Raw genomic sequence first — 26,718 nt, 5'->3', positions numbered from 1 at the left:
TTTAAAATCTGCTTATATACTGTAGAAATGTAGTTGGCTAAATCCACAGAGAGCAGTAAACCTCAGAGAAGCAGCAGCAAAGGTCAGCTGATCACAGCTTGTACACAAAAAACAAATCTACTAGAGCTCATAGTAAAAGTTAGTTGACTTTGACTCTGCTGCACTGCAATACTGAAGCTTAGGGTTCCCCCACCTGCCAAATACACCTGTTTAAAAGCATAAATGATATAATAAAAATATTCCTTTCTAGATAATCTAATGCACCTTTTTTTTTTAACAAAAGAGCTTAGCATTGATACAAGCCTGATCGTTGCAAGCATACTACTCCAAATCCAACCTGTCATGTTAAACAGCTGTGAATCAGTTAAATGTTTGTGGTAAACGTCACCCCAAACATATTAAACAGGAAGCAGTTTTGAGAAATGTCTTAGCTGGCTCTTCACTTCAGGGAGTTTTTCTGCTTTTCTCTGCTTGTTGTGTAGATGAAAGATCAAGTCTTTCTCTGGCATAAAAAGAGACGAGTTTAAGAAATCCAGGGGTTTACAGAAAACACACTGCAAGGGAAATAAAAATTAAGTGAGAGACAATGTTGGTATGTCAGAAAGAGAGAAAACACATCAAGAATGCAGGTTGAGGATTGAATCCCGGCTTTGAAAGCGTCTGCAGAGAGTTGTCTTTCTGACTCTCAGTCAGTAAATGCATAAAAAGCGAATGAAGCCTCACGAATCTCTTTCCTTTCAACATGTGGTTAGCAGAGAAAGCCAGCCTCTGTGAGTCTTGGCACTCTATGGGGAGAGATCTAAGGAGAAGAGAGTGGTATCAATGCCGACCACACTTGGTAGTCATGAGATGATTTGTATGCATGCCTGCAGGCTCGCTTGATGGGCTGAGCATGTGAGCATATCTTTGTGAAAACCAGTCAGCTGCTGTTTGTGTGTTTGTCGTTGTGCAGGAAGGGCAGGGGGGTATAGTGAGCTTGGTTCTGTGGGTGTGTGTGAGATCTCACCAGGCTGAGGTGCGTGTGTGTCTGATGTAAATTCAGCGCTGTCGGCCAGGTTTTCCACGCTGCCCGCGGCGGTGAAGAGGGCGCGTCCCTCTCTTCCTCCTCCTCCTCCCCGGGGTTTGATTAGCTTCTTCATCCTATCTGCAATCCAGTTAGATTTCCTACGAGGACACAGGGGACAGGGACCATTTACAAAGAGATGAGCTATGGGAGTGTTTGTGTGTGCATGCACTGCACACCCTGATTTTTCCAGAAACAATGGGAGGAAGCCAAGTGTCAGGGGTTTCATCTTGTTCACAAAATGCTTTTTGTGCCATGTATCGTTTATGCGCCAGGATTTCACCTGTAGAAGGTGCAACTGGAAACGCTATAATTAAAATGTCACCACCATAAAAAGGTGTAAAGGTACAGGAAGAGAATGGTCAGCTGTCAACATGTCTGGATGCCAAAATCCACCCCTGACAATATGATTCTGTATTCTTCTTCATTGGTTTTTAACTGACACATTTCTAAAACAATACTGACACAGTTACTATCAGATATGTTATCCATCTCAAGTTAGTGTTTTATTTTCCTGTAGTGATGGATTTTGTGATAAAAGGCTTTATCAGAATCATGCAACATAACACGGCAACACTTTAAAAATGTATACTTTAACAATATCAAATGGATCTTCACAAAACACTTGGCTCGCCACACACTTAATAAACAGTCAATGTAAAACAATGCAGTGCAGCTACTCTGCAACTAAGTCTAATTTTCTGCAATGTTCTGTTTTTGTTGGCACTGTGAGATGATCTGTGACACTGTGCCTTATCCGTTTGGAGACAACTATCAGAAGACGGTACGCTGTGTCAAAGGAAAAGACAGGATCAGCAACTACATTCAGACAGACTGTGGTACTTATACGATACTCAGCAGGTACAAGCGTGCCAAGAAGATATCTCCCAAACCCTTACATCACCACTAGTCTGAACTATTGAAGCCAGGATGGATCCATGGTTTCATATTGTTTACACATGAAAGTCATGGCAGAAACTGACTCCTCAGTCCAGGCAACGTTTTCCAGTCTTCTATTGTCCAGTTTTGGTGAGCCCGAGTAAACTGTAGCCTCATTTTTCTGTTCTACTTTCTGTTTTACTTAAAAAAGTGTCTTTAAGTGTACATTCATGCACGTAAATAAAGAGGATAAAAATATTAAAGTAGTGGAGTTTCCATATTTGTAACAGTGGCTGAACTGTCCCTAATAAAGTGTACGAATCCAGATTGTATTATGGCTTCCTTAAACTTAAACTACGAGTTTACAAAATGTGAATTTACTTAGGTTTAGTCTTTATTTCAGGGAACAGTTGAGAATTTAAAGTTAGTGTTTACTCTCCTTTAACTATTTTTTTGTCTCCGCTACCTCCTGAGGGATCTCTCAGGCTCTTTCACTGCAACTTTCTCTGCTGTGTTCGCCGGCTAATCACTAACGGTGCCCATCTTTTTTGTGTCTGGTGGGAATCTGACCTACACCTATCATATCCAACAGCTTCAACTGCCTTTCTACATGAAATCAATATCACTCACTCCTGTATTATATACTGCACGGGTGTAATTAACAAATACATTAGCAGCTTGGTGTATTGTACATGTAAACAAATTTATATAATGTACTTGGCCTTGCTGGCTGGGGATGGCATGCTGGGCTCGAGGACTCTGTACTGATCCATAATCTTCTCCACCAACTTCTGCTTCTCCCGTCGGAGCTCGCTCAGCTTCTCCCTGAAGGAAAACACACGAAGCATCAGAACAAAGCAGCTCAGAGGAAGCGGGAGGAAAATTTACACATCGTCGTGCATGCATAATCAGTGCAAGTTAATAGGATTATTCTGGTAGTGTGCACGAACGTGGCTGTTGGTGTGTGATTTAACTAACGCCTAAAATCCTCTTGTGAGTAATGGAGACTTCTGGAGCTCGTTTCTCTTTTTTTTTTTAACAAGCACATCAGATACGAGACTGTGTGTTGATGTTATTGCGACCCTGTTGAGCTGCGATGTGCTCAAGTATGAATCTGCTGGAAAAAACAGCTTGTATTCTCAAATCAGTCTCAAAAGCAGGAGTAATAGATGGAACATTTAGTCCAGCATCAAGGTATCGGGACAGTTTTAGCCTCCCAGTGTTCACGGTGCTGTTGATGGCTATTCAATCACTCCTTTAGCCCACCACTTTTTTCCAGACTGAAATTTTTCAACAGCTATTACAGAAATTATAATTCAGTTACAAAAAATATTAACTGAATTATAATTTAATAAAAATAAAATTGTGTCATGCAAAGCTTTATGATTATCTACTTCATTTGTTTACCAAATTGACAGCTGTGCTTCTTCCTCAGAATTTGTATTACGACTACAGTATTAAAACTATGAACTAAGATCGAGACTCTTGAAGGAGGTTTTAATTCATTTTATGAAAGCTTCTCAGTCATTTTTACGTGTTTTCTCACTCGATTCAAAACATTTCCTCCTGCACTCGTTTGAAGGGAGAACATCGTTTGACTACAGCACTGGCTCTCAAATACTTTGCACACCCTTTCAAAGTAAAGTATTTCAGGTGAGCAGAAAACAAATCAGTTAAGTGCGATGAGTCTTAAAAACCACTGCTCAGAGGTATGCATCAATATTTTTTTCTTTCATTTGAACACAACTGGACTTTTCACATGGACGAATATGTAACCTGCATTTTGAAAAATGATTTGCAATTGGCAGCAGGTCTGTAATAGGATTGGGTGTAAAAATTGTTTTTCTCCAGAGTTTCTCAAAAGCAAAGATGGGCAGAGGTCTGTAAAAAAAATCCATCATCAAATTATGGAACAATTTCAGAATAATGTTCCACATTGTAAAATTGTGAAGACTTTTAACATCACATCATCTACATGGAAGATCATCAAAAGAGAGAATCTGGAGAAATCTCTGTGTACAGGTGACAAGGTCCAAAATCATGTCTGTGATCTTTGGACCCTGAGCTGGAAGTCACTGCATGGGCTCAGGAACACTTTTGGAAATTGCTGTCTGTGAATAAATATGTGCCATCCCCAAATGCAAGTTAAAGCTCCATCACGAAAGAAGAAGTCATGTGTGAATTCTGAATCACTGCTTTGGGCAAAAGTTTATTTAAAATGGATTGAGGCCAAATGGGAAACTGTTCTGTGGTCTGGCTTGTTATCAGCACTCAATTCAAAAGCCTGCATCCGTGATGGTCTGCGGGGACATTAGTGCCTTTAAAATCGGCACCGCATCTGTAAAGGTACCATGAATGCTGAAAGATATATCCAGGTTTTAGTGCAACATATGCTCCCATCCAGATGACGTCTTTTCAGGAAAGGCCTTGCATACTTCAGAAAGACAGTGCTGCGGCGTGGCTGAAGAGAACTGAAAACATTGGGAGCTTCATGAAACACAAAATACAACAGAGAAGATCCAGGACTGTTGAGTAGCTAGAATCATACATCAGACAATATGGGACAACATTCCTCCCCCAAAATCCAGCAGCTGGTCTCCTCAGCTTCCAGATGTTACGCACTGCTGTCAGAAGAAGACAGGATGCTACCATCTGCCATCAAATTCAAAATGACCTTATTTTTTCCTAGACTTGTGCATTTTCTCAGTTTAAACATTTGATATGTTTTCAGTGTTCTGCTGTAAATAAAATATGAGATTTGCAGCTCATTCTGTTCTTTTATTTACTTTAAAAAGCATCCAAACCAAAGAGCCTTGCAACTTTTAGATCAACTTCATCCAAGTACTATTACTCTAAAATGAAATACAAAATAATAATAATAATAATAATAATAATAAAATTCTATTAGAATTTCATTTGTAATCATTGGTATAGTCATATTTGATCAAGGCTACAGTCAAACCTTTTGGAATAAAACACCGAAGGTCTGAAGGACACCTCTGCTTTTCCAGTTTGATGCCACTTAAATCTTTACAAAATAACAAAATTGGTGCGGTCACCCGACGGGTCAAAACTGCTGAGTTTTAAACTGACGGGGTGAACATTCACCAGCAAACAGCTGCTTTTAACAACACTAACATCCATTCAGGCTCATATTTCGGGCCACCTGGTGAATATAAATTCTGTGTTTCTTCTTCTCCCTTTTAACTCGCTCTTTAACTTCTGAGGGAAATATCTTTCAGCAGCTTTTCAGCAGCTAAACACGCCTGTCAAGACAGCTATCTCAGTTGTTTTTATCTTGCGCACTCTGCCTCAGTCCCAAGCCATTTCTCATTTCACCCAGGCTCATGCATTTCGTAGGAACTTTCCCTCCTGCCATTCTCCATCTACCAGATATTCGCAGACTTTCCACACCGGTCAAATCCACCCGACTCCTACATCCACCTGCTCCTGGGTCACCACTAGAATATATATACCAGTCCCCTTCCCCCAGTTTTCTGTTTGTTTTTTTGCAACATATCCCCTGAAATGGATCCTGTTCCCATACCACACATGATCTTTTCACAGCTACACATTTTCCGATCGGCTGGCAGGTGATACCTTGCCTTTTTTTTGCCTTGCCTTTGTTTACTTGTCTGGTCTGTGTTCCTGCTGCTAAATTGTAAGACGCAGCCAATTTCAGTAAAATCCTGGATACATACCACACAGCGGGTTTTTAGAGGGGTTTGTTTTTTAGAAAATACTTGCCTCTCGATGATTTCACCATTAAACAAAGGGGGAAACAGATACTAAATCCTTCCACTGAGCCGAGAGGAGCTGAAACATCTGATGACTCTGTTTGTCACAAAAACACATTTTATAAATACCTGACAAACTGTTTTAGTCATCACAGAAAAAGACTATCGTTTCAATCTGCAGTAATTTATATATTTATTTCTAATGTCTCTTTTATATCAAAGGAAGTTGGTTAAAAAAAAAAAAGCAAAGCTTTTATGTTGCCTCTGAAGGGAATAGGTTATCTTTAAACGTCTGCTTCTTCCCATCTTTTCACTTATTGTGTGGATGCCGAAAGGCACACTATTGTTTTCCTGTTTCTCTTTATTCTTTATCCTTTATTGTGTGGATGCCGAAAGGCATCCACACTATTGTTTTCCTGTTTCTCTTTATTCTTTATCCTTTATTATTCTTCAAGTTGCCACTTTCTTTGCCGCTTAACTACTCCCTCAGTTTTCAGCCGTTTTTCACCATTCAAACTCTAAACTGTTCAGTTCTTTCTCCTGATGCCTGCTATGACTTTTGGTAGTCATAACTTTTATACTTTTTCAGATATTAAGCTTTTTATGTCATTTTTTGGCCCATTTTGCTGAATAGGACCACATTATCAGTGTGATCACAAGTTTTGCTTGCTTGGCTGAGCCATGTTTTAGCTCAGTGAGATAAGCAGCCGTTCTCAGAGTAGGAGGCCCGGGTTCAAATCCAGGTTGTGGCAACATTTCTTTCACTTAACAGTTAAACTTTTTTAACTCTTTTCAACACAAATTTCAGCTTTTTCACCGCTTATCAGCACAATTTTCAGTTTTTTCTGATGTTTTCAGCACAAATCCAAGCTTTTTAAGCTGTTTTCAGCAAAAAACCTCTTTTCAGCAGAAATTCTGCTCATTCAACTCTTTTCAGCAGAAATTCTGCTGATTAAACTCTTTTCAGCAGAAATTCTTCTTATTCACCTCTTATCAGCACAATTCTCAGCCTCTTCTGCTCATTTCAGCACAATTATCAGTCTCTCCACCTCTTCTTTGTCAGAAAGATGTTGGCGCAGTGAGATGAGAACCTGCCTTGAGTACCAGAAGGGCCAGGTCCGAATCCTGCTCAGAGCAACATTCTTTGCTTTTTTTTTTTTCAATTTTTTCAGCTTTTTTCAGCAGACATCTTCAGCGTTAAGGCATCCACACAGCATTTTCGCAGGAAATGCAAATTTTTCTAGTTCTAAAATCCTTTTTGGTCATTTCAAATCAGGTTGTTTATATTTTCATTGAATCACTGTTCCTTTCCTTTCATATTTTTTTTATTGTACTGCTCCAATGTCATCATTTACTCAGTGAGCAACTAGCTTTGTTTAATTTATATTTTTATTCAAATGTTATGCTACGTACTGTTCCATATATACAGTTAAGTCCACACATTTTTGTACTTTTGCCTCTGTACACGAACACGGTGGATTTTAAATCAAACAGTCAATGTGTGATTGAAGTGGAAACTTTCAGCTTGAATTCAAGGGGTTTAACTAAAGTATTTCATTAACTGTGTAGAAATTACAGACATTTTTTAATACAAAGTCCCAACTCAACATGTTACTGGACAATTAATTGGCACGCAGTTTCATGGCCAGATGAGGCCTCTTCTCTTGTTACTCCATAGCAGATTAAGCAAGTAAATGATCAGGAAGTTATTTTAAGTGAACTTGCATTTGGTCTCTTTTCACTGGAATGCTCAATATGAGGGCCAACGAGATGTCTATATAAGTGAGGAAGGCCATCGCTCATCTCCAGGTTAAAAAACAAAATAAACCAATTAAAGATTGCTAAAACTTTGGACTACAAGAATGTAGTGGCTGAAAGGCCTGAAAAGCCACCACAGAAGTTGTCCTTCTACAGTTGAGATGACAGAAAACATCTGAAAGAGCCCGAATAGATCTTTAAAAAGTCTTTAGACAAACCAAGATTAACTTGTACCCGAATGATGGGAAAGAAAAGTATGGAGAACGAGAGACACAGCTCATGATCCAAAGCTCACCACATCGTCTGTAAAACATAGTCGAGGAGATGTTTTAGCACGGGCATGAATAGCTGCCAGTGGAAACAGATCACTACCGTCTACTGATGATGTGACTGCTGTGAGACTCAGCAGGATGAATTCTTGAGCGTACGGGGCTCTACTCTCTGCTCAGAGTCAGAGAAATGAGGTGAGCTTAACAGTGCAAATGGATGAGAGTTTCTCAAGGGAAAGCAAAGGGATACTCTTCAATCGCCAATTGAGTTATCTGATCTCAACCCAACAGAGCATGCCTTTAGTTATTAAATACAAAAGTGAATGCACAGAGACGAACAAACAATCCACGGCTTCTAGACTTTAGGGAGTCACTGACTGCAAAGGATAAATAAATAAATTATAAAGGGATAGATGTTTTACATGTGTGCAGCAACTTTAGGCCGGCTAAAGCAGCTTAAACAGGTATCAGCTGAGCCATCACCTGACCTGGTCTGGAGATCACAATAATGCTACACTAAAATATTTTATATCATTTTGTATAACGTACAACATCCACTTTTTTATTGCCCTGTACTGATACACTGCTACGTAGATAACTTAAAGTATTAATGCCACACACTTTGGCTCAGTAAAAGAGACTCAAACTATCACCAGAAATGCTTTGCATGATATATTTTTATGTTCTTATGTTTGTGAAAGTGATATTAAAAAAAACAGCAACATTAAAACAAAACCTTCTCAGCAAAATACTACTTACAGACTCTGCTGTGTGCCTGTTAGGCTTTACTGTGCTCACTGTTTGGGGGATTTTTAGCCTTTATTGACACAGAAAAGCTCAGAAAGAGAATAAGGGGGAAGTCACGCAGCAAATGACCTCGGGGAGGATTCAAACCCAGGCCTCTGTGACAGCCTTAGAGTGTACCTTAGCGCTTGTTTAACCTGGTGAACTATACGAGTGCCCCGGTGCTCTTACTGTTAATTCCAGTTGCTTTGAAAGTTGGATACAATTTCTATTTACTCCCAGGACTGAATGAAGTGAAATGCATGCATAGAGCCCTTCACTTCTTCCATCACACACACACACTGAAATCTGCTCTGTCCTGTAATTAGGTTGTAGATGTAATGTGATTTCATTCTGCTGCATAAAGAATTGTGTTGATTTTGGAAGGAAAACAATCTAAACTGATTTCTGTGAGTTTGCAAAGTGCATGGCTTTTTAACATTCACTTGTAAGAGCTGTTATGAGATGATGCAGACCTCGCGTGGCAGGGTGATGAACCAAAATATGCCGTGAAATGTTAACAACGAAATCTGTGCCCGAGATTTAACGAAAAAGGCTGAAAAAAGTCATCTTTTCACACACACAAGCCTGAACTGAAGGCACAAAAAGATGTAATTTGCAAGAACTTTGGTTCATTAGACTTAAAGACTGAAGCCAACTCTGCATGCTCACTATTAGTTCAGGATTATTCTCAAAGCAGTCTATTAGTCATTCAAAAGGAAGACTACTGAGGGCCACTGGACTGTGAAATTGTTGTCTTTGCAGTCTCAAACCTTTATAGAAGTGCTTTTATGTGCTTGATATGAATACAAACTCTGTTACAGCCTACAAACGTAAACAATAGCAGTAAACAAAAGGCATTCACTGCAACTTATTACATGAAGTTAACTCCATTAATAAGGTCAAACTTCTTCAGTGCACCTCTGCTTTCATTACTGCAAAGCTCCCATACCTTGAAAATACATTTTATGTGTTTTTTACATTAACTTTTTTTAAAAACATAAATTTAACAGATTTTAATGTTTGTTTCACTGCAGGTTTTTTTTTTTTTTTTTTGGTACCATGCTTATATACGTGACATGAATTTAACACTGTGTTTTCTGAAAATCTCGTAAACACAATAAATCAAGAAACATGCTATCTAAGATTTTCTAATGTATACAATAGACGTATTTACTAGAAGGCTGGGGGAAGCCAGTATTTTTAACATGTGTGAATGTAGCGACATCACAGGTAAGTGGTGCGGGCCCAAACCTCGAGCGTGTTAGTGATTTTCACTCATAGTTTACAAGCTGTTTTTTTTATCTCTTAATGTGTTTCGGTGCAAATCTACACAGCTGCATTTCTGTTAGCTGTTTACATCCGTTTGGTTCCCTTCGACTGTGCCGGATTCACTGTTAATCCTTTCTAGATACACTCTTACTTGCCACTTCATTAGTTACACCTTGCTAGCACTATTTTGGACCTTTTCAGAAATGCCTTAATTCTTTGTGGTGCAAATTTAACAAGGCGCTCAGAAGATTTCTGAGTTTTTGGTCCATACTGATGTGATAGCATCACACAGTTACTGCAGATTTATCGGTTGAACAGCTATATTTTCATTTTTTGGACCATTCTCTGTAAACCCCGCAGACCCTTGACCCTTGAGCAGTCTGTGAAATACTCAGACCAGACCGTCTGGCACCAACAATCATTCTACATTTGAAGTTAATTAAAGCGCCTAATAAAGGTGATGATACCTAAAGAACTGGCCATTGAGTGTGTGAGTATATACTTACTGGTATTCCCTTTGCTGTGAATAATGCTGGTCACGGCGCTCCAGGCTCTGCTCCAGTAAGGCACGATTCTCCCTCAAAAGACTCTGATTCTGCTCTGCTAAGTGTCGATTCTCTTCCTCCATGTTCCCCTTCAGCTGGGTCAACAACTGTACACAAGGCCATAAATGCGATCAAGAATAAATAGCTTGACAAGAACAGAATATACTACTTGTTCTGCAAAAGTAAGCATGCCAAATGATATAAACTATGTGTGAGGATGTGTGAGTCATAGAAAAAAGGCCTGCAGACAGAAAGGTACGGACAGTGCTTTGTTAGTCATACGGTTCAAGTGAACACAGTGAAACTGACAAAATGCATCCAACTAGATCATTAAAAATTAAACGCATTTTCATAGCTTATAGTTTTAATGCATGTATAACAGTCCTACAATGTCTCTGCCGGGACCTTTGTGTTGAAATCTGGTAGCTTGCAATGAATGAAAGAACTCCTACAAACCGCCATTAACCAAAACAAAGGTGTATCATCCAAATGCAGGTCTGAACTTTGTAATTAATAATTAATAACTTTACTATCATACCAGATTCTCTCTACATAACAGCCTGCCAGTCCCAGTTACTGTTGCAGCAGCCAAATCTGAACAGAGTCAGCAGAATAGACAAAAAGCACGATCCCACTCCCTTTAGTGCCAGAGTCAGTGCACACGTGGGCCTGATCAATTAACAAGAGTTTACATTGTAGGAATAAGAAAATAATAATGTCAAGACTGTCACTCTCATCAGTTTGACTACTGAGCATACCTTTGCCAAGCTTATCCCTTATTAAGATTAGCAGAATGGCTGATTTACCAGTGTGCAAAAAAAATTGAGGATAAGACAATAACGACAATGATTATCTGCCTTACTGCAACTGTGCACAATATTTCTGTTATTTCCAGCTTAGTTTATTTGACTATATTATAGTTTTAATACAAATATGTCTTCACAATGGGGTACTACTACTACTACTACTACTACTTCTACTGGCAAGATCAAAAGATAACGCAGACTCTTTTTAATTCTTACACCGTGTCATCATTTAACAAAAACTACGCCAAAATGCCGAACTTGTACATGAAAAATAAGTACACGCCTACTGCTTCCATAGGAACGCTGGGTCCTACCGAGAAGGAAAGACATCAGCAATGATCTAAGGGAATCAACTGTTGGTCAATCTGTGAATCTGTGATGGGTTATGAGGCCATTGACACACAACAAGTCCATTAATCTATAGTTAAAAGAGTATTCACAAATCTTCCCAGGAGTGAACAATCCAGCAAAGTCACCCCAAGATCAGGTAATGCAATGCAAAAATACAAAAACCCCTGAGAGGTTCATGACAGCACAATTAAAAAAAATGAATAACTGTTTGAAATGTCATCGGGGAAAAGCACTTTCTATCTAAAAAAAAAATGGCAGCACGACTCAGGTTTGCAGAGTTGCATCTGAACAACCCGCAAGACGTCTGGAGCATGTTTGTGGAGACATTTGTCCGCAACACCAAAAAAACCAAACACATCATATCAGCACAAGCACCTCATACCCACTGTTAAGCACAGTGGTAGAGGAGTGATGATTTGCACCTCGCAAACTCTTCTACAGCCCAATGTGAGGCCTTCTTTCCAACAGCTAGAGCTCGGAGCAAATTGGGTAATGCAGCAGTATAATGATCCCAAGCACAGCAGCTAATCTACAACAGAATGGCCAAAGAATAAAATAATCGAGGTGTCGCAATGACCCAGCCAAAGTCTAGCCCTCAATCTGACTGAAATCCTGTGGTGGTAAACAATTACTTCACTTATTCCAGCTAAAGGTGATTTCACAAGCTACTGAATCATAGGGTGTACTTGGTTTTTCACACACTGCTTCTTAATTTTGGCTTAGCTTTTGTTAAATTAAATATAGTAACAACGGCATCTGTGCCATAGTGATTAGATTGAAATAATTTTGGAACCTGATAAAAAGAGAACATTTTTTATGTCCTGATATGTAAAACCTTGAAAGAAGGTATACTTTATTTTTTTTACCATGTCTGATATATTCTCTGACATGTATCATATATCTCTGTGTCGGCAAGGATAAATTATTTAATCAAGCATTTTTGAAAAACATTTCCAGCCTTTTGAAAAGATCAGTATAATAACAGTACGATGCCACCAGAATAAAGATGTACCGGAAGGTAACAGGTGAGTGTTTTCAGTCTTACAGAATTCGGTACTGAGTGGTCTGAATCAATAAAAAAGGCAATGAAGAACCTTTTGTAAGAGCGTGGGTGTGGGTCAGCTGCCCCCCTTGAACTTCTATAAAACCTGCTGCCATTGGACCCATTTGGACATAAAAGCACATAAACAAAACATATCTGCAAGGAACTCTATACAAACCAAGGATTTAGCTGAATAGCATTTAACATTACTGAATGTCAGCTAAAAGAGACACAAAGAGATTTGATGATCCCGTAGGGACTGAACTGTCACGTCACTGGTCTCAAAAAATTGGTAAATGATAATTGCTTAACTGCTTCAAGAGGTCAGAGCTTTTCATTATCAACTGACTGAAAGGCAAATAACCACAAACCTCAAGAATCACCAGAAGAAGAAAGGAAGTTACAACAGCTTCTCTGTGGAGCTGTCTACACAGAAAAACGAGCATTAGTTAAGAGATCTAGTTAAGTGAAGATATTAAGCTTAGAAATTCCCAAAGAATGCTTTTAAACCACGTTATTAAATCCTACACTCTCAAACACTTATAACTATTAAGATCATAAAAAAAATTAATAAGAAGGTATGGCCACACATTTACTGGACACCTCTTATAATTTCCTATTTGTGAATCTGTTTCCAATTATTTTCTTCTCATAACCCCAGTCCTGTTCAGTCAAAGCCCATTAGTTAGCACAGCTGCTGCAACAAGTTAATTGTGGGTCCACAGACTCCAGGATGAACTTTGTTAATTTTTCTCTCCATATTACAGCGTAATGAGAAAACTGGACTTCTGCATCCCAGCATACAAACCTATCAACCTACTGTGGGGGGCAGAACAGGCGTTGACATGATTTAGTAAGATATAATCCTCACAATGATTATATAAAGAATGTCATTTGTGTGCGTTAATGCATTCATTTGTCATTTATGATAGGAACCTCGCTTTCACTCACACAAACAATCTTCAAATCCAGGAAGCCTCCAAAAACCCTCTTTACAGTACTGCACCATGCAAAATTCTTGAGTCACGCCTCAGTTTCTTTATATTTTCTTTGCAAGGAGCCAAAATTTCTTGTAATTTGTTAAAGTGGTCTTGAGCAATACTTCTTTAGGCTTTCTGAAGGTGTGTTTTTCACTTAGTTTTAATCCAGTTGTTGTACCTGATCATTTTCAGAGGACTGTTTTTTGTTTTTGTTGTTTTTTATGTAGACCCACTTAACTCTAACCATCATCATTCGAACATAACAAATGCACCAAGCAGTTTTGTGTCCATATATAACAGACAACTTAACAAAGAACCAATTTTGGATTGTAATTTTAGGCAATTTGTTACTAGCGGCATGCTGCAAAAGCACATAATTTGTTCCCATTTCTTTAGTTGAATCTATGAAAAATGCCAAAGATAACACAGACTGACAGGCACAAAATAGCATTTTTGCACCAACAAGGTGATTCCCAAAGAGCTGTTAGTTCAAAATGAGGCACGTCTCGCGTTGTGTGCACTGTGTCCTCAAATAATTCGAGGAAAATGGACAAGTGGAGGACAAAAGAAGACGTGTCAGACCTGAAATAAACGTACCTACATCTGAAAGTCATGTCCTTGAGAAAAAGGGGAAAAAATCCACCATGACACAGGACCAGGGATGTGTATCTGTTGATCCATTTACTGTTCACTGAAGCTCCATCAGAATCAGATTGCCTAAAGAAGATGGAGCTTTGTGGGCATTTATGCAAGGGGAAAGGCAGCGTTGACTTCATTAATTGCTTAAACAGTTAGCCCTGACAGTTAGCCCTGAAGTCAAATTACTCTGTAGCGAGCTGTAGCGAGCTTTTATTCTCTTCAGCCACATGAGCTGTCATCCACAAATCAAGCTGGCTTTTTTAAAAAGTGTGTATGAATGCATTAGCCTAAATACTCATGTGGGATATACTCTGTAATCAGTGAAGTCTAATGAAATATAGCAACCTGCAACCTTGTAAGATTGAAAGTTTTAATTCTTGTTGAGAACTGGTTCCCAGTAGTTCAGTTCCTTGTAATTGTTAGTCTGCTTACCTGTTGGTTTAATTTGCACTTGTGCTACAGTCAGCTGATTTCAGTTCATGTGGTTAGAGAAATTACTTTTATTTTTATTGCACACAAGGACAAGAGTGCGACAAGATTTCATCTGTATCCAGGACAGAAACAACTGCACTATAGTGCTAACACAACTTCAGCGCTTTGCAAACACCTGCACAGACAGCATGCTAACGCTAAGCTAGCCAAGAACCCAGAGTGATGTTAAAGCTGATTAAATGTTGACCCCACCCAGCAGCCAGACCCTGAAGTTCAACAGTCAGGCTCCAGCCTCCGTTTCTACCTGTTCATGTTTCTACAGTAGAATCACTGTGGCGATCGCTTTAAAGTATCTTTACTATGAGAAAGACTGTATGTCTGTCCTCATTAGGATAGGGATTTGTGTTGGTGTTTGGGGCTTTTGCTTCAGGTTTATATTGTTAACTGGTAATTATGAGACAATGCATTTCAGGTCATTTTATAAAAATATGCGAAATTTATGTAGAGCAGTGTAGCAAAAGACTTTCTCTTGGGAATATTTAAGTAACACACTGCATTACTTTTAAGAAAAGTGTTCTGTGTAATACATTATATGTGTAATACACAGATGTACACATACAGTACATACACATCTGTGTGTAAAACGCATGCGTAATGACCCCAACACTGATCACAATAAAGAAGGAAAATACCCCCAACATAAACAAACATTTCATGACACAGTATGCAATTAATTTGCGCACATTCAATGTCTTTAATGCTGTTTAACGGTTAATCTCAGAGCAGAACCAATGAGAATCAATTAGGTATCAAATCGATAAGTTGTATTGATAATGGAATCAGAATCTCTAAATTCCCATCCCTAATAGTTAGACGAGTTATTATCAAACACTGACAGCATATTCAGTGTTTTTGTCCACAGCAGGCATCAAATTTGGCTTGATTGTTATTACATATTTATATAGGGGAATCTACTGTATCCTGGGGCCACCAGCCACGAGCATCTTAGCACTTGAAGTGCTGGAGCGATCGGTCATGAAAATGATTCAATTTAAAGAGGAAACACCTCCCAACACAAAGTCTGAAATTCATTAACACATTATTGCTTTTTATTCATTGTCTGTTCTAATCTTTAATCTTTGTTGGCTGGGTGGAGTTACTTCACTGTTAGCTGCCCATTACTTCCCATAAACTCACATCAAAAGCAATATAAGCCACTGAACCATTAATTTACTGGTATGTGGATTTTGTAGCTGTTGACTTGTATCCAACCTTCATGCTAAGCTAAGCTTATCTGATTATTTATGGTCCCTTTCACCTCCAGCGCCGACCTGCCTCATCATTTTCCTCATCATTTAGCTCTCTCTCCTCTTACTTTCTGCCTACCACTCAGCATTGCATTGTCTGCAGAGGTGTGGCTGCGACTGGTCTCACCTGGCTCAATCATCAATCACTCTCCTTCTGCATTTAAACCCCTCTCTATCCAACCAGTCACGCCAGATCATTCTGCTGGCTGAGTGGTATTATTGTTCAAGCTCTCTAGTGTTTACTCGCTGTAGTCTCCTGAAGATTTCAAGTGTGGTTTTTTTTTTCCGTTTGGGATGACCCGTGGTTTTTTTCCCTCTGCTTCAGCAAGATCTCCTCCTGTGCACCACCACTGACCCTGTCTACATTTACTTATGTTTGCAATACCCTGCCTGCTGCCTCTCCCTCCCACAGACCCCCCTCTTGGCCCCTCAATTGACATTCTGTTTGCAGTTTCTTGAACTTGTCAATAAATCATTTAAGGAGATCCAGGAGTTGTCCTCCATTTTTGAGCAGTAACTTTAACAGCCAACATTATATTTAGATGAAGTAGTTTTTCATGAGGTTCCCTTTTTTTCAGCTGTCTGCTCTCCTCAAACTATTTTAACAATACTCAGTGATGGCTTGACAGCACTGCGCAGAAGGATAAAGCTGTTTAGAAGGCAAAAGATGCCCCTGCTTTTTATTAGCTACTTGGTATTCATTTACTGTTTGGACCAATGTATCACTTTTGTCTGATATGTCAAGCTGAAATTGGCTTTGTATCATGTATTAGAAATCAGTCAGCCATTGTTTCCCACTGATGATATGAGACATGCTCAACCCAGACTTGAACTATGTAAAATGCTCTCTAAAACTTGCAGTGAATTCCTAATAAATGTTGTTTAATTGCCCAGTGATGCTTTAGATGCATTTTCTTTTATTTCAAGAGGGTAATGTCTCAAATGTGAAGCACTTAATCCTATTTTGCATAGAGGGCACCAGTATCTGCTGTGTGTTGGTGTGTGTGTGTGGATGCATTTCTGTGTATCAGCTCATACCTGATACTGGCTGGTAAGCCGAGCGTTGCTGAGGTCCAGGCTTTGGTGTGTTTCCTTCAGGGCACTGAGCTCGCCCTCCAGCCGAGTCCTCTCCAGCTGGGAGGCGTTCAGCTCTGCCCTCAGCACCGAGCCCTGAGCCAGCAGCTCCGCCTGCGACGCCAACCACTCCTTCTGGTGGGCCTGCAGCCTGCAACATCGACACGCACGGCCACTGTTATGCGCTCTCGTAAAGTGCTTTGCGTCATTGTTTACTCTGTGATTGAAGATCACTGTGTTATTATCCAACACAAGGAATCTACACAAAGCCAGACAACAACAAACAGGTATTATCTCGGACAAAATGTTTAAAGAGTAAATTCATTCGGCGTTGTTTGAAAAAGGAGTAATCATCTCAGTATCATTGTGTAATGAGGACGGAAAGACTGCAATAAGATGAAAACATCACTGATGGGAAAATTATACATTATTCACATAATCATATTGGAGGTAAGTATTTTATACACATTAAAACTAATCAGTCACAGTCATATTAAAGTAGAAACTTCAAGTTCAGTTTCAAACTTTTTATATTACACACACTTTATTAGGTACACTTTGCTGATACTATGTTGGACCCTGTTTTGCCTCCAGAACTGCTTTAATTTTTAATCGCATGGATTCAACAAGGTGCTGGAAATATTCCTCAGAGATTCTGGTCCATATTGATATGATAGCATTACACAGTTTGTCTGCTGCACATCCCATTCCACTACAACCAAAAGTTGTTCTGTTTGGCCAAATGAATAAATGATAAAGGGGTGGACATGGTCAGCGTAACTCTCAGGTAGGCTGTTGTTTTTTTTAAAAAAATGCTCAGTTGGTATTAAGAAGAGGAAATACTTTTATGCTGTTCATGAAATTTTCTGACCCTCCCATCAACGTGGTGGATCAGAAATCCAGACTCATCAGAAGAGGCCACATTTTTCCAATCTTCTATTGTCCAATTCTGGCGCGCCTATGCAAATTGTAGCCTCAGTCTCCCGTTCTTACACGAGATCCAACTGACAGGAGAGGGTTCTAGTGTAGTCTTTTGTTTTTATAGCCCATCCTTCAGAAATGCTCTTCTATAAACCTTAGTTGTGATCAGTCGTTATTGGACAAACTTTTGTCTTCCTAAGTAGCTCATTCTCCTCTGACCTTAAGCATCAACAACATATTTTCACCTTGAACCTAGAACTGCTGCTCACTGGATATTTTCTTCTTTTTCTGACCTTTATGCAACCCTAAAAGCATGGTCCACCATGTTTTCAACGTGATTTCACACTTGTGTCTCTCCAAAGCGTGAAATGGATGCACACGTTGTGTAAGCTGCAGTACCAGCAGAGGTAGATATTTTATTTCAACCCAACGTGAAAATAATCACAGGAAAGCAATTAAACAGACATTACTAACACATTTACATGGAAAACATATCAGCCACCTAGCGTAATCATTTCTGGCACAGAAACACTCTGGAATATACTTCATACCTTCATACTTTGGTTACTTAAATCAATTATCTCCACCTGCTGGTACCACAACTTCTGCATGCGTATCCATTTCATGCTGTGATATCAAGTTGCTTTATTCACCCTTGAGATGGTTGTGTGGTCAAATCCCAGTAGATCAGCCACTTCTGATATACTCCAACAAGACGCCATGTTCAAAGTCACATAAATCACCATTCTTCCCCATCTGCTGCTCAGTTTGAAGTTCAGAAAGTAGTCTCGACTAAGTTCAAATACACTGACTTGCTGACATGATCAGCTGATTTTAACAAGCAGTTGAACAACTGTACCTAATAAAATGGCCAGCGAGTACAGTTCAGAAGCCAAATATAATTCAACTGCAAACAGAGAAAACAAAAGTGCTCACATTGGACAGTTTGACTACAGGAAAGGCACACATGGCTAAATTCCACATTGGGGATGTTCTGGTTTTTGCGCTACTAGCCAGTTATTAATTCCACCTGTGCTTTCCCCACTGTGACAATTCAAAATATTTACTGTGTAAAAAGGTGTTTTGAGACTCTGGAAATGAGTTTTTGGCCACTTAAGGGCAGAAGAAATAAGTTATGTTAGGTAAATACAACACTGGCATTTTAAAGCCACTTGTTAACTAACCACAGCCATGGAGCAACGTTATTCTTCATTTAAAGTTGTTCCTGTCCATCCGAGGAACTTTCCCTCTCTTTGAATTGTTATAACAACTCCTGGTTGGAATGTCTGATTCTTCCGTTCTAATATGTTTACCAGCTAGTCGCTAACCTTGCCCGCCTGCAGTTTGGCATCCTACTGAGCAGGTAGTGCACAATGTTTTCGAGAGATGTGCTTTCTGTTACAAATTCCAGTTATTGTTGAAATAAAAAAAGACGACAATAAGAGAGCTGAGGCTGAACCAAAACAGAAGACAGCCAGACAAGTAAACAATGAGCTGAAACTCACTTTGGAGCAGCAGAATCTGCAGGTTCATCACTACATCTGATTCGTCCCATCATTTAATATATTCCTCAAAAAATAGGTCATAGCCATTGTCAAGAAATTACTCAAACGACTGAAATGAATTGTTACATTACACACAAGTCTAATTTTAATCTATTTAATATTGTATTTTTTGTGTTTTGTACAGTATTTTTAGTTAAATGCTGTCTAAAAACCACCAAAGGAGGTTTTTGTTTCCCTGCTTTGCCAGCCACGTATTTGCAAGAAGCAGTCAGTAATCAATTGCATCAAAAAGATGATGATGGTTGATTAACTAATTATGTCACACAAGTATCTTATGATTGTGGCCATTATTATCATACTGTATATCAATCAGTCACTAAGAGAAAATATGATGAGAAGTGTTCAAAATGGTCTCGAAGTTCAGTAAGCCTGATCTGCGGCTTCAAAAGACACAAAATGTTTATAACGAAGGAAATGGTTTATTAAAAGGCTGCTCTTCATAAATGTACCTGTTGCGTATCTGCTTTTAGAAAGAAACTTGAAAAAAAATTATTATTATCTCTTTTTCTCTTTTTTTTTTTGCACTATAACTTCGTTTTTTCGTGCTCAGCCCAGAGGATTTAGATCTGGAACAAAAATGCATTCTGCGCATTATATAGTACATTTGCATTCAAATTGATTCTTGTATTGCTCGCTGTGCTTCATATAGACATTACTGCTGCTGCTGCTGCTCCTCGTATTCAAATGAACAAGAGTGCCGTGAAAGGATGATCAGATCCCCGACTGGATTTGTTACCTGTCATTGTCTTCTTTCAGCCTCTCCAGCTCTCGTTCTCTCTCCAGCCTCCTCTGGGCCTCCGTTTCCATCTTCTCTCTTTCCGTCTTCATCTCCCGCTCTCTCTCCTCCAGCTGGGTTTTGCCATCCAAGAGCTCCTTGTACCTAATATTTCAAGCACAGGATTTACCTTCAACAAAAGATGATGTGTGTCTTTCATAGATCAAGATGTTTTTGTGCATATTTAATTTTGGGGGAGAAGTCCTTTCAAACATGGAAAATATGTCACAAATCTTCAAAGTGAAGATTTCGTGTCTTTAAGTCAGTGAGTGTTTGTACCTGCCCTCCAGCTCTCGATGCTGGGCCTCCAGGCTGCGATTGTTGTTCCTCAGTTGAGAGTGCTTTTCCACCAGCTCCTCCAACTCCACCTCCTGACGCTGTTGCAACGCCGTCATCCTTTCGTGGTCCCGCCTCAGAGCATCCATTCTGGCCGCGGACTCCTCTCTCTCCCGCGCCCACACCTTTGACTCGGCCTCTAGGGTGGCACACCGTGCCTCGCTCTCACTGCAGCGTGCCAGCAGCACTGCATGCTGGGAGCTCAGTGACGCTTGCTCCACCTATGTTTGTGTGTATGTGTGTGTATGTGACAGAAAACAGAGAGACCATGTCTGTAATTTAGCAATTTCAAAAGGTTGAGCTGAAAACCAACAAGCTTGAAAGTTAGTTTATTAACCTTTTGCCATGGGTCTAAACAAGATATTATGTGTGCAGCACTGGGCGCTTAAAGAAATGGTTTGACATTTTGGTAGTTTTCACTTTCTTGCTGAGTTTTATAAATAGACTGATACCAAGTATAAAGCCAGAGCAATCACAAGCCAGTCAGCAGAATGAATTAAAAACACTCCGATTGGCCTCTGTTGTCTAAAAAACGGATCCTTTCCTGTATCCTCCATCGGATGAGATCATCAATCTGATAAAAACGGATCACAGAATCTGTTTAACTACCCGTTTCTTCACTGGAATATTTTCTCCATCTCTTATGAAGACATTCATCACAGCTGTCCTTTCTCTCTGAGCAACAAATTCCAATAAGAACAGTTTACAATAAATTTATGTCAGACACCGAGGCATTATGATCCCAAACCGGACAGTCTGACATAAAGGATCGCAGTAACCCTTTGATACAAGGATATTTAAGTGAGGGAGATAATCAAATAGGCTACAGCAGAATACTTAGTAAGCTTTAAAAAACCTGGTAGGTAGTTTTTGTCCTTTGGACAGGGCCAGATGGGCTGTTTCTTCTAGTTTTCTGCTCTTTAGCCAGTGCTATGCTATGACACTGGCACTGAGCCTGTCATCTTACTCCCCACATTAGAGGATATACAAATATGAAATAATGTCCAATAATTTAACAGGTCCCTGCGCACTTTACGTCAAAATTCATTGCACAAAGACTGAATGCGTTTCACTTTAGGAAGACAAAAGGTTTAAAAACAATGTGCGATTTTGAACAAATCAACTTCAGGCATAACCACGCTCTGTGTCTGTGTGTTAGGTCACCTGTAGTTGTGTGTTGAGCGTCTGCAGTCTGGTGCAGGAGTCCTGCAGGCTGAGCGAGTTCCGACGCAGAGCCTCCAGCTGCTCCTCAAGGTGCTTACAAGCCTCCTGGGACTGAGACAATCTCGTCAGCAAAGCCTCATGCTCTGCAGCCGCCACCGCTTTCTGAGGGGGAGAAAAATCTCTTCTTTCATTTTTATAATGTCTGTGCTACATTTGGCTCTGGAAACATCCATAATATTTGAACATGGGCAAACTCTGCCGCTGACCTTTTAAAGTGCTCTCAGTCAGGTAGCATCTTTATGCGACATTTGTGCCACTCTATAAACACAGAGATGAAATTCCTCCTGTGTCTGACATAAATGTTAAAAATTATATTTCATTAGTTCACATCTGTTGTTTACGCGAGATTTCTGTCAGTGCAATCTTTCCACAGGCTTTAATGGTCCAATCAGAAAATCTGCGAATTTATTGATGACACATGATTTGGTGCAGTCTGCTCTGATAAATAAAGGAATGTGTTGATTTGGCACAGAGGCGGGTAGTTTAGAAATGAAAAGAAAACCACCTTATAAATTGCTGTAAAATCTGGTGTATTTCCCAAAATTAAAATTAACTTGCTGCAAACAACAAGTCAGCTGTACTCCCCCTACGCTGCGATTTTATTTGAACATTTTATTTGCAAGTACTGGAAGAGCGACAACACATTTCATGTGTGCATCGTCTAGAGAGTCTAGAGCTCAGTTTTGGCGTGGGGTTGTTATTTTTCCCCCACTGTGGAGTCTTCATGTACTGCTGACTGACTCATAGTGCTACACAGGGGATTTCTACTTTTTATTACAGTCACTTTTAGATTCTTCTCCTACTTCATCATCCTACCTCTCTCCCTTCTGATGTCAGTGGCACAAAATAACTACACTCACTGGTCACTTTATTAGGTACACCTTGTTAGCACTGACTTAGACCCCTTTTTGTCTTCACTGCTTCCTTAATTCTTCATTGTACGGATTAAACAAGGTGCTGGAAATATTTCTATTAGATTTTGGCCCAAACTCGCATGATACACTTACACACGGTTGCTGCAGATTTCGCTAATTCTACCAAAAGGTTCTCTGCTGGATTGAGATATGGTTACAGTACAGTGAACTCAGTCATGTTCAAGAAACCAATTTGAGATGATCTGAGCTTTGTGACATGGTCCGTTATTCTCCTGGAAACAGCCATGAGGAGATGAGTGCACTATCATGATGAAGGAATGGACATGGTCAGCAATAATACTCAGATAGGAGTACTAAGGAGTTCAAAGTCTGGCAAGAAAATACCCTCTCACATCACATCCAGCCTGAACACAAGGAAGGATGGATCGATGCTTTCGTTTCATTTTAGCCTAATTCGAACCCTACCTTCCAAATGTTGGAGAACAAATCTGACACTCATCAGATGAAACAGCATTTTTCTCATTTCTATCATCAAATTTTGGTGGACCTGTGTGAACTGTTGCCTCTGTTTCCTGTTCTTAGATGACAGGAGCGGCACGCCGTGTGTTCTTGTGCTGCTGTAACCCATCTGCTTTAAGGTTGCGCCTTCAGCGATGCTTTTCTGCATACCTTGGTTGTAACATTTGATTATTTGTGTTACGGTTGGCTTCCTATCAGCTAGAAGCAGTCTGGCTGTTCTCCTCTGACCTCTGGCAGCAGCAAGGTATTTTCTCCTGCTGCTCACACGCGTCTTATTTCCTGTTTGTTTTCCTTGCCTGTTTGTCTTGTTTCTATTTGTGTGTGCCAGACATGGATTGTTATCTCCTGTTCTCCCAATCAGCGTGCAGATTGGTGGTTCATTTACTCATTAACCTGCACTTCAGGCCAACTCCACCACAGAGCTATTGTGGTAATTACATCAGGCCTTCATCTTCAGTTTAGCTTTTGTTCCCCGTGTTTGTTTACCAACTTCTCACCATTCAGCTTGGGCCAGCTTTCATTCTACAGCTACAGCCACCCTCACCTGCCCATCTGCTCTAACTGCCATGGTCACCATATTCATTCATCCTCTGCCAGCACAGCTCTCCCATGATTTTGCTCCACCTCATCCTCCTCACTTCTGCAACTTGTGTACCCCAATAAAGACTTGTTGAGTTAGTATATCAGAGGGTCTCGCTTCTTTGCTTCAGATTACAGTTGATCTTAATACTGCTATTGCATCAGTTTGTGAAATACAAAAACCAATGATTCTAGCTTGTGATGCTTTATGATAAACCTTGGTGTCATGCTTCACCAAAGAGTGATTTCTCATCTCAGCTTCTGATATGGTTTCATTTATAAGAAACCCAGGGGGCCAGAAAGGTGAGATTTAACCCTAATATTTCAAGAAAAGCAAAAAAAAGAAAAGAAAAAAGCTTAGAAGGAGGTAATACTTTTTTGTTTCTTCTCCCATGATGACAGGTCTACTCAGTTTTATTGTTTGACACTCGAGGGGGTGCCTACTCAGTTATGACCAAGCGTGTACGAACAGGTGAAAATGAGCTCCCACCTCCAGCAGCTACAGCCAGTAAGGGGTGAACATTAAAATGCTACTTTAACTTTAGTATTAACAATCCTGCACACTATATCACACACAGGAGCCATTTTCCTGCATAATTTCCACTTTTAATATTTTAGGACAGTGCAGCTATTAATTCTATTTACTTAAGTAGAGCATTCTTGCATTTTTAGATGTGAAGATGTCTTCATCCGCAATCGTTGTTTGTGCATTAATAAGTGTAAGTGGAACCAGGATGTAGCCCGGATCTGTTTGTGCCTTAGTTCATCTAGACTAATCTACTGTACAAAACCTGAAAGCACTGACGTAATAACGTTCTGAGTGAGAGCCACACCGGGTGAAATTTGTGACCTTGGCAATGCTGGAAGCGCCCCTCACAGCTTGATGTTAGAGAGTATGTGTGAGTGTGAGAGAGAGACAGTAAGAGCTTAAGCAGAAAAGCAGCAGAGGAGATAAGGAAGATTAACAGTAGCCGGGGTGACATTTTAAAACCGATGAGCAGAGATAAAGCACTAGTTTTGGAAATAAAGTGCTGCACTCTGGGAAGTGGCCCACTGTGAGCTGATCGTCCTCGAGAATCCCTAGAGCAAGAATTTCAACATAATATACATCATCTCCCTCACAGGGAAGACCGAGCCCCCACACCAACCCCCAAACACCCACTCACACATTCAAATACAGACCTCTTTTTCCAGCTCGATCACCCTCTCACTGAGATGCCTCTCTGCCTCCCCCATGAAATGATCGCGGGTCGTGGAAAGGTCACAACCTTTGGCAGCCTCGGGGCTTTGATCCAAAGGTGACATGTCTTGCTTGTCTGTCGATTCTGAATTTGAATTAGGCGCACTCTTCACTTGTGCACTTTCCCTCCTCGTCTCTAACTGCAGAGATTCACTTTTCTTTAGGAGTTGGGAGAGAGACTCTATTCTCTCCTGTGACTGGTGGAGATAATCTTTTGCCAACTGCCGCTCGGCTTCGGATCGCTGTAGTTTCTGGCTCAGGTGTGCCACTTCAGTGGCCAGTTTCTCAGAACGAGCCTGCTCACGGGTTAGATCCTGATAAGAGAGAGAAAGAAATAGTGAGAAAGTATAACGATTAAAATCTCTGGAACTTGCTGTAAACACCACAAAAAAAACTAATCTAAACAGCCTGTATTTGTATAGCGCTTTACACTACATTCAGTCATCCACCCATTCACACACAGGTGATGGCAAGCTACATTGTAGCCACAGCTGCCCTGGGGCGGACTGACAGAGGCGAGGCTGCCGGACACTGGCACCACCCTCTGACCACCACCAGTAGGCAACGGGTGAAGTGTCTTGTCCAAGGACACACCGACCCAGACTGTCAGAGCCGGGGCTCGAACCGGCAACCTTCCGATTACAAGACGATTTGCCAACTCTTGAGTCACGATCGCCCCGAAACCTACATACATGTTTCCCCACAAAGGTTTGTTTGACTCAGCAGTCCTTATGCACCCATGTATGTTCTCCTTAGCACACTCGTCCCCTTCGAGGGACAACCCAGTTCAAATCAATACAAAGTTGTTGATCGCAATGTAGTGATAAAACATTTCAGTCTTCATGGGATAAAGATGTCACCATCCATAGGACAACTGAGGTCAGAGTGGTTTGATATATATGGAAATAATGGCTTCGCGGTCTGTACACTGCAACCTAGCTCAACACCAACAGCACATTTTAGTGTTTGACAGTGCTCACAAGCATTATTATTAAAACACCAAATGAGGGATTATGTTGTGAACGTGTGGTGTTTCATCCCTCCAGACTTTAGTCTCTTGGGAAATCAATGCCAGAGAATATTAAAGCTGTTCTGTTCAATATGTGGTAATCCAACACCTTCCTAGGAAACTTTATGTTGGTTTTTCCTTTCATTTATCACCCATTTACACTACGTTCTTAGTCTGTGTGAGAACCAGTCCTCATGTGAGTAGTTTGATACTAGTTGTGGTCCTAGAGTGGTTCAATCTAATAACATTATATCATAATTAGTATAAGTTAGTAATTAGATAGCAAATTAGTAGGCAAATAACTAATATAAACAACAAGAACACACCACTAGAACATTGCCTAACAAGTGCTGAATCTTTGTTTTCTTAGAATGGATGGATAGATGGATAAAAATCTATCTATCTATCTATCTATCTAATAGATTTCAATTGTAAATTCATGTAAATGGGGTATCCTCTTCCCATCCTAAAGCTCATTATGGAGTTCCACAGGGATCCGCACTAGGACCAATTCTGTTTACATTATACAAGAATTATATATGACTTATTTTGAATTCACACCAGCTACTCTAACATAGAATAAAAGAATAAACAATATGGATCTAGAAATGAGTATAGTAATTCAGCTTAAAACATAATTGTTTATTTACTTACTGTATAAGATTTTGAGTTTTTCAGAATGTATTTATTTTTATAGCTTTTTCTAATGTTAGCAGAAAGCAGTCGACATCATTTTCT

The 26,718-nt window shown here is 39.9% G+C and overlaps 1 protein-coding gene across 3 annotated transcripts in view; it reads right to left on the bottom strand.

The window, feature by feature from the left end:
* Nucleotides 1–26,718, bottom strand: part of ccdc88b (coiled-coil domain containing 88B) — a 61,314-nt gene that overhangs the window by 3,118 nt on the left and 31,478 nt on the right. For all 3 annotated transcript variants that reach the window (XM_082547348.1, XM_082547350.1, XM_082547349.1), the window contains 8 exons: nucleotides 24,914–25,285; nucleotides 21,699–21,860; nucleotides 20,478–20,755; nucleotides 20,160–20,303; nucleotides 16,902–17,088; nucleotides 10,268–10,413; nucleotides 2,660–2,767; nucleotides 1,007–1,164 (listed from right to left, as the gene is read on the bottom strand). In XM_082547348.1, coding sequence (XP_082403474.1) covers nucleotides 1,007–1,164; nucleotides 2,660–2,767; nucleotides 10,268–10,413; nucleotides 16,902–17,088; nucleotides 20,160–20,303; nucleotides 20,478–20,755; nucleotides 21,699–21,860; nucleotides 24,914–25,285 — 1,555 coding nt within the window. The remainder of the gene's footprint in view (nucleotides 1–1,006; nucleotides 1,165–2,659; nucleotides 2,768–10,267; nucleotides 10,414–16,901; nucleotides 17,089–20,159; nucleotides 20,304–20,477; nucleotides 20,756–21,698; nucleotides 21,861–24,913; nucleotides 25,286–26,718) is intronic.

This window comes from Aulonocara stuartgranti (assembly GCF_965226115.1).
Source record: "Aulonocara stuartgranti genome assembly, chromosome: 2".
NCBI classification, from domain to species: Eukaryota; Metazoa; Chordata; class Actinopteri; order Cichliformes; family Cichlidae; genus Aulonocara; species Aulonocara stuartgranti.
The sequence above is the reverse complement of the archived record's forward strand: the minus strand, read 5'-3'. Positions and strand labels throughout refer to the sequence as shown.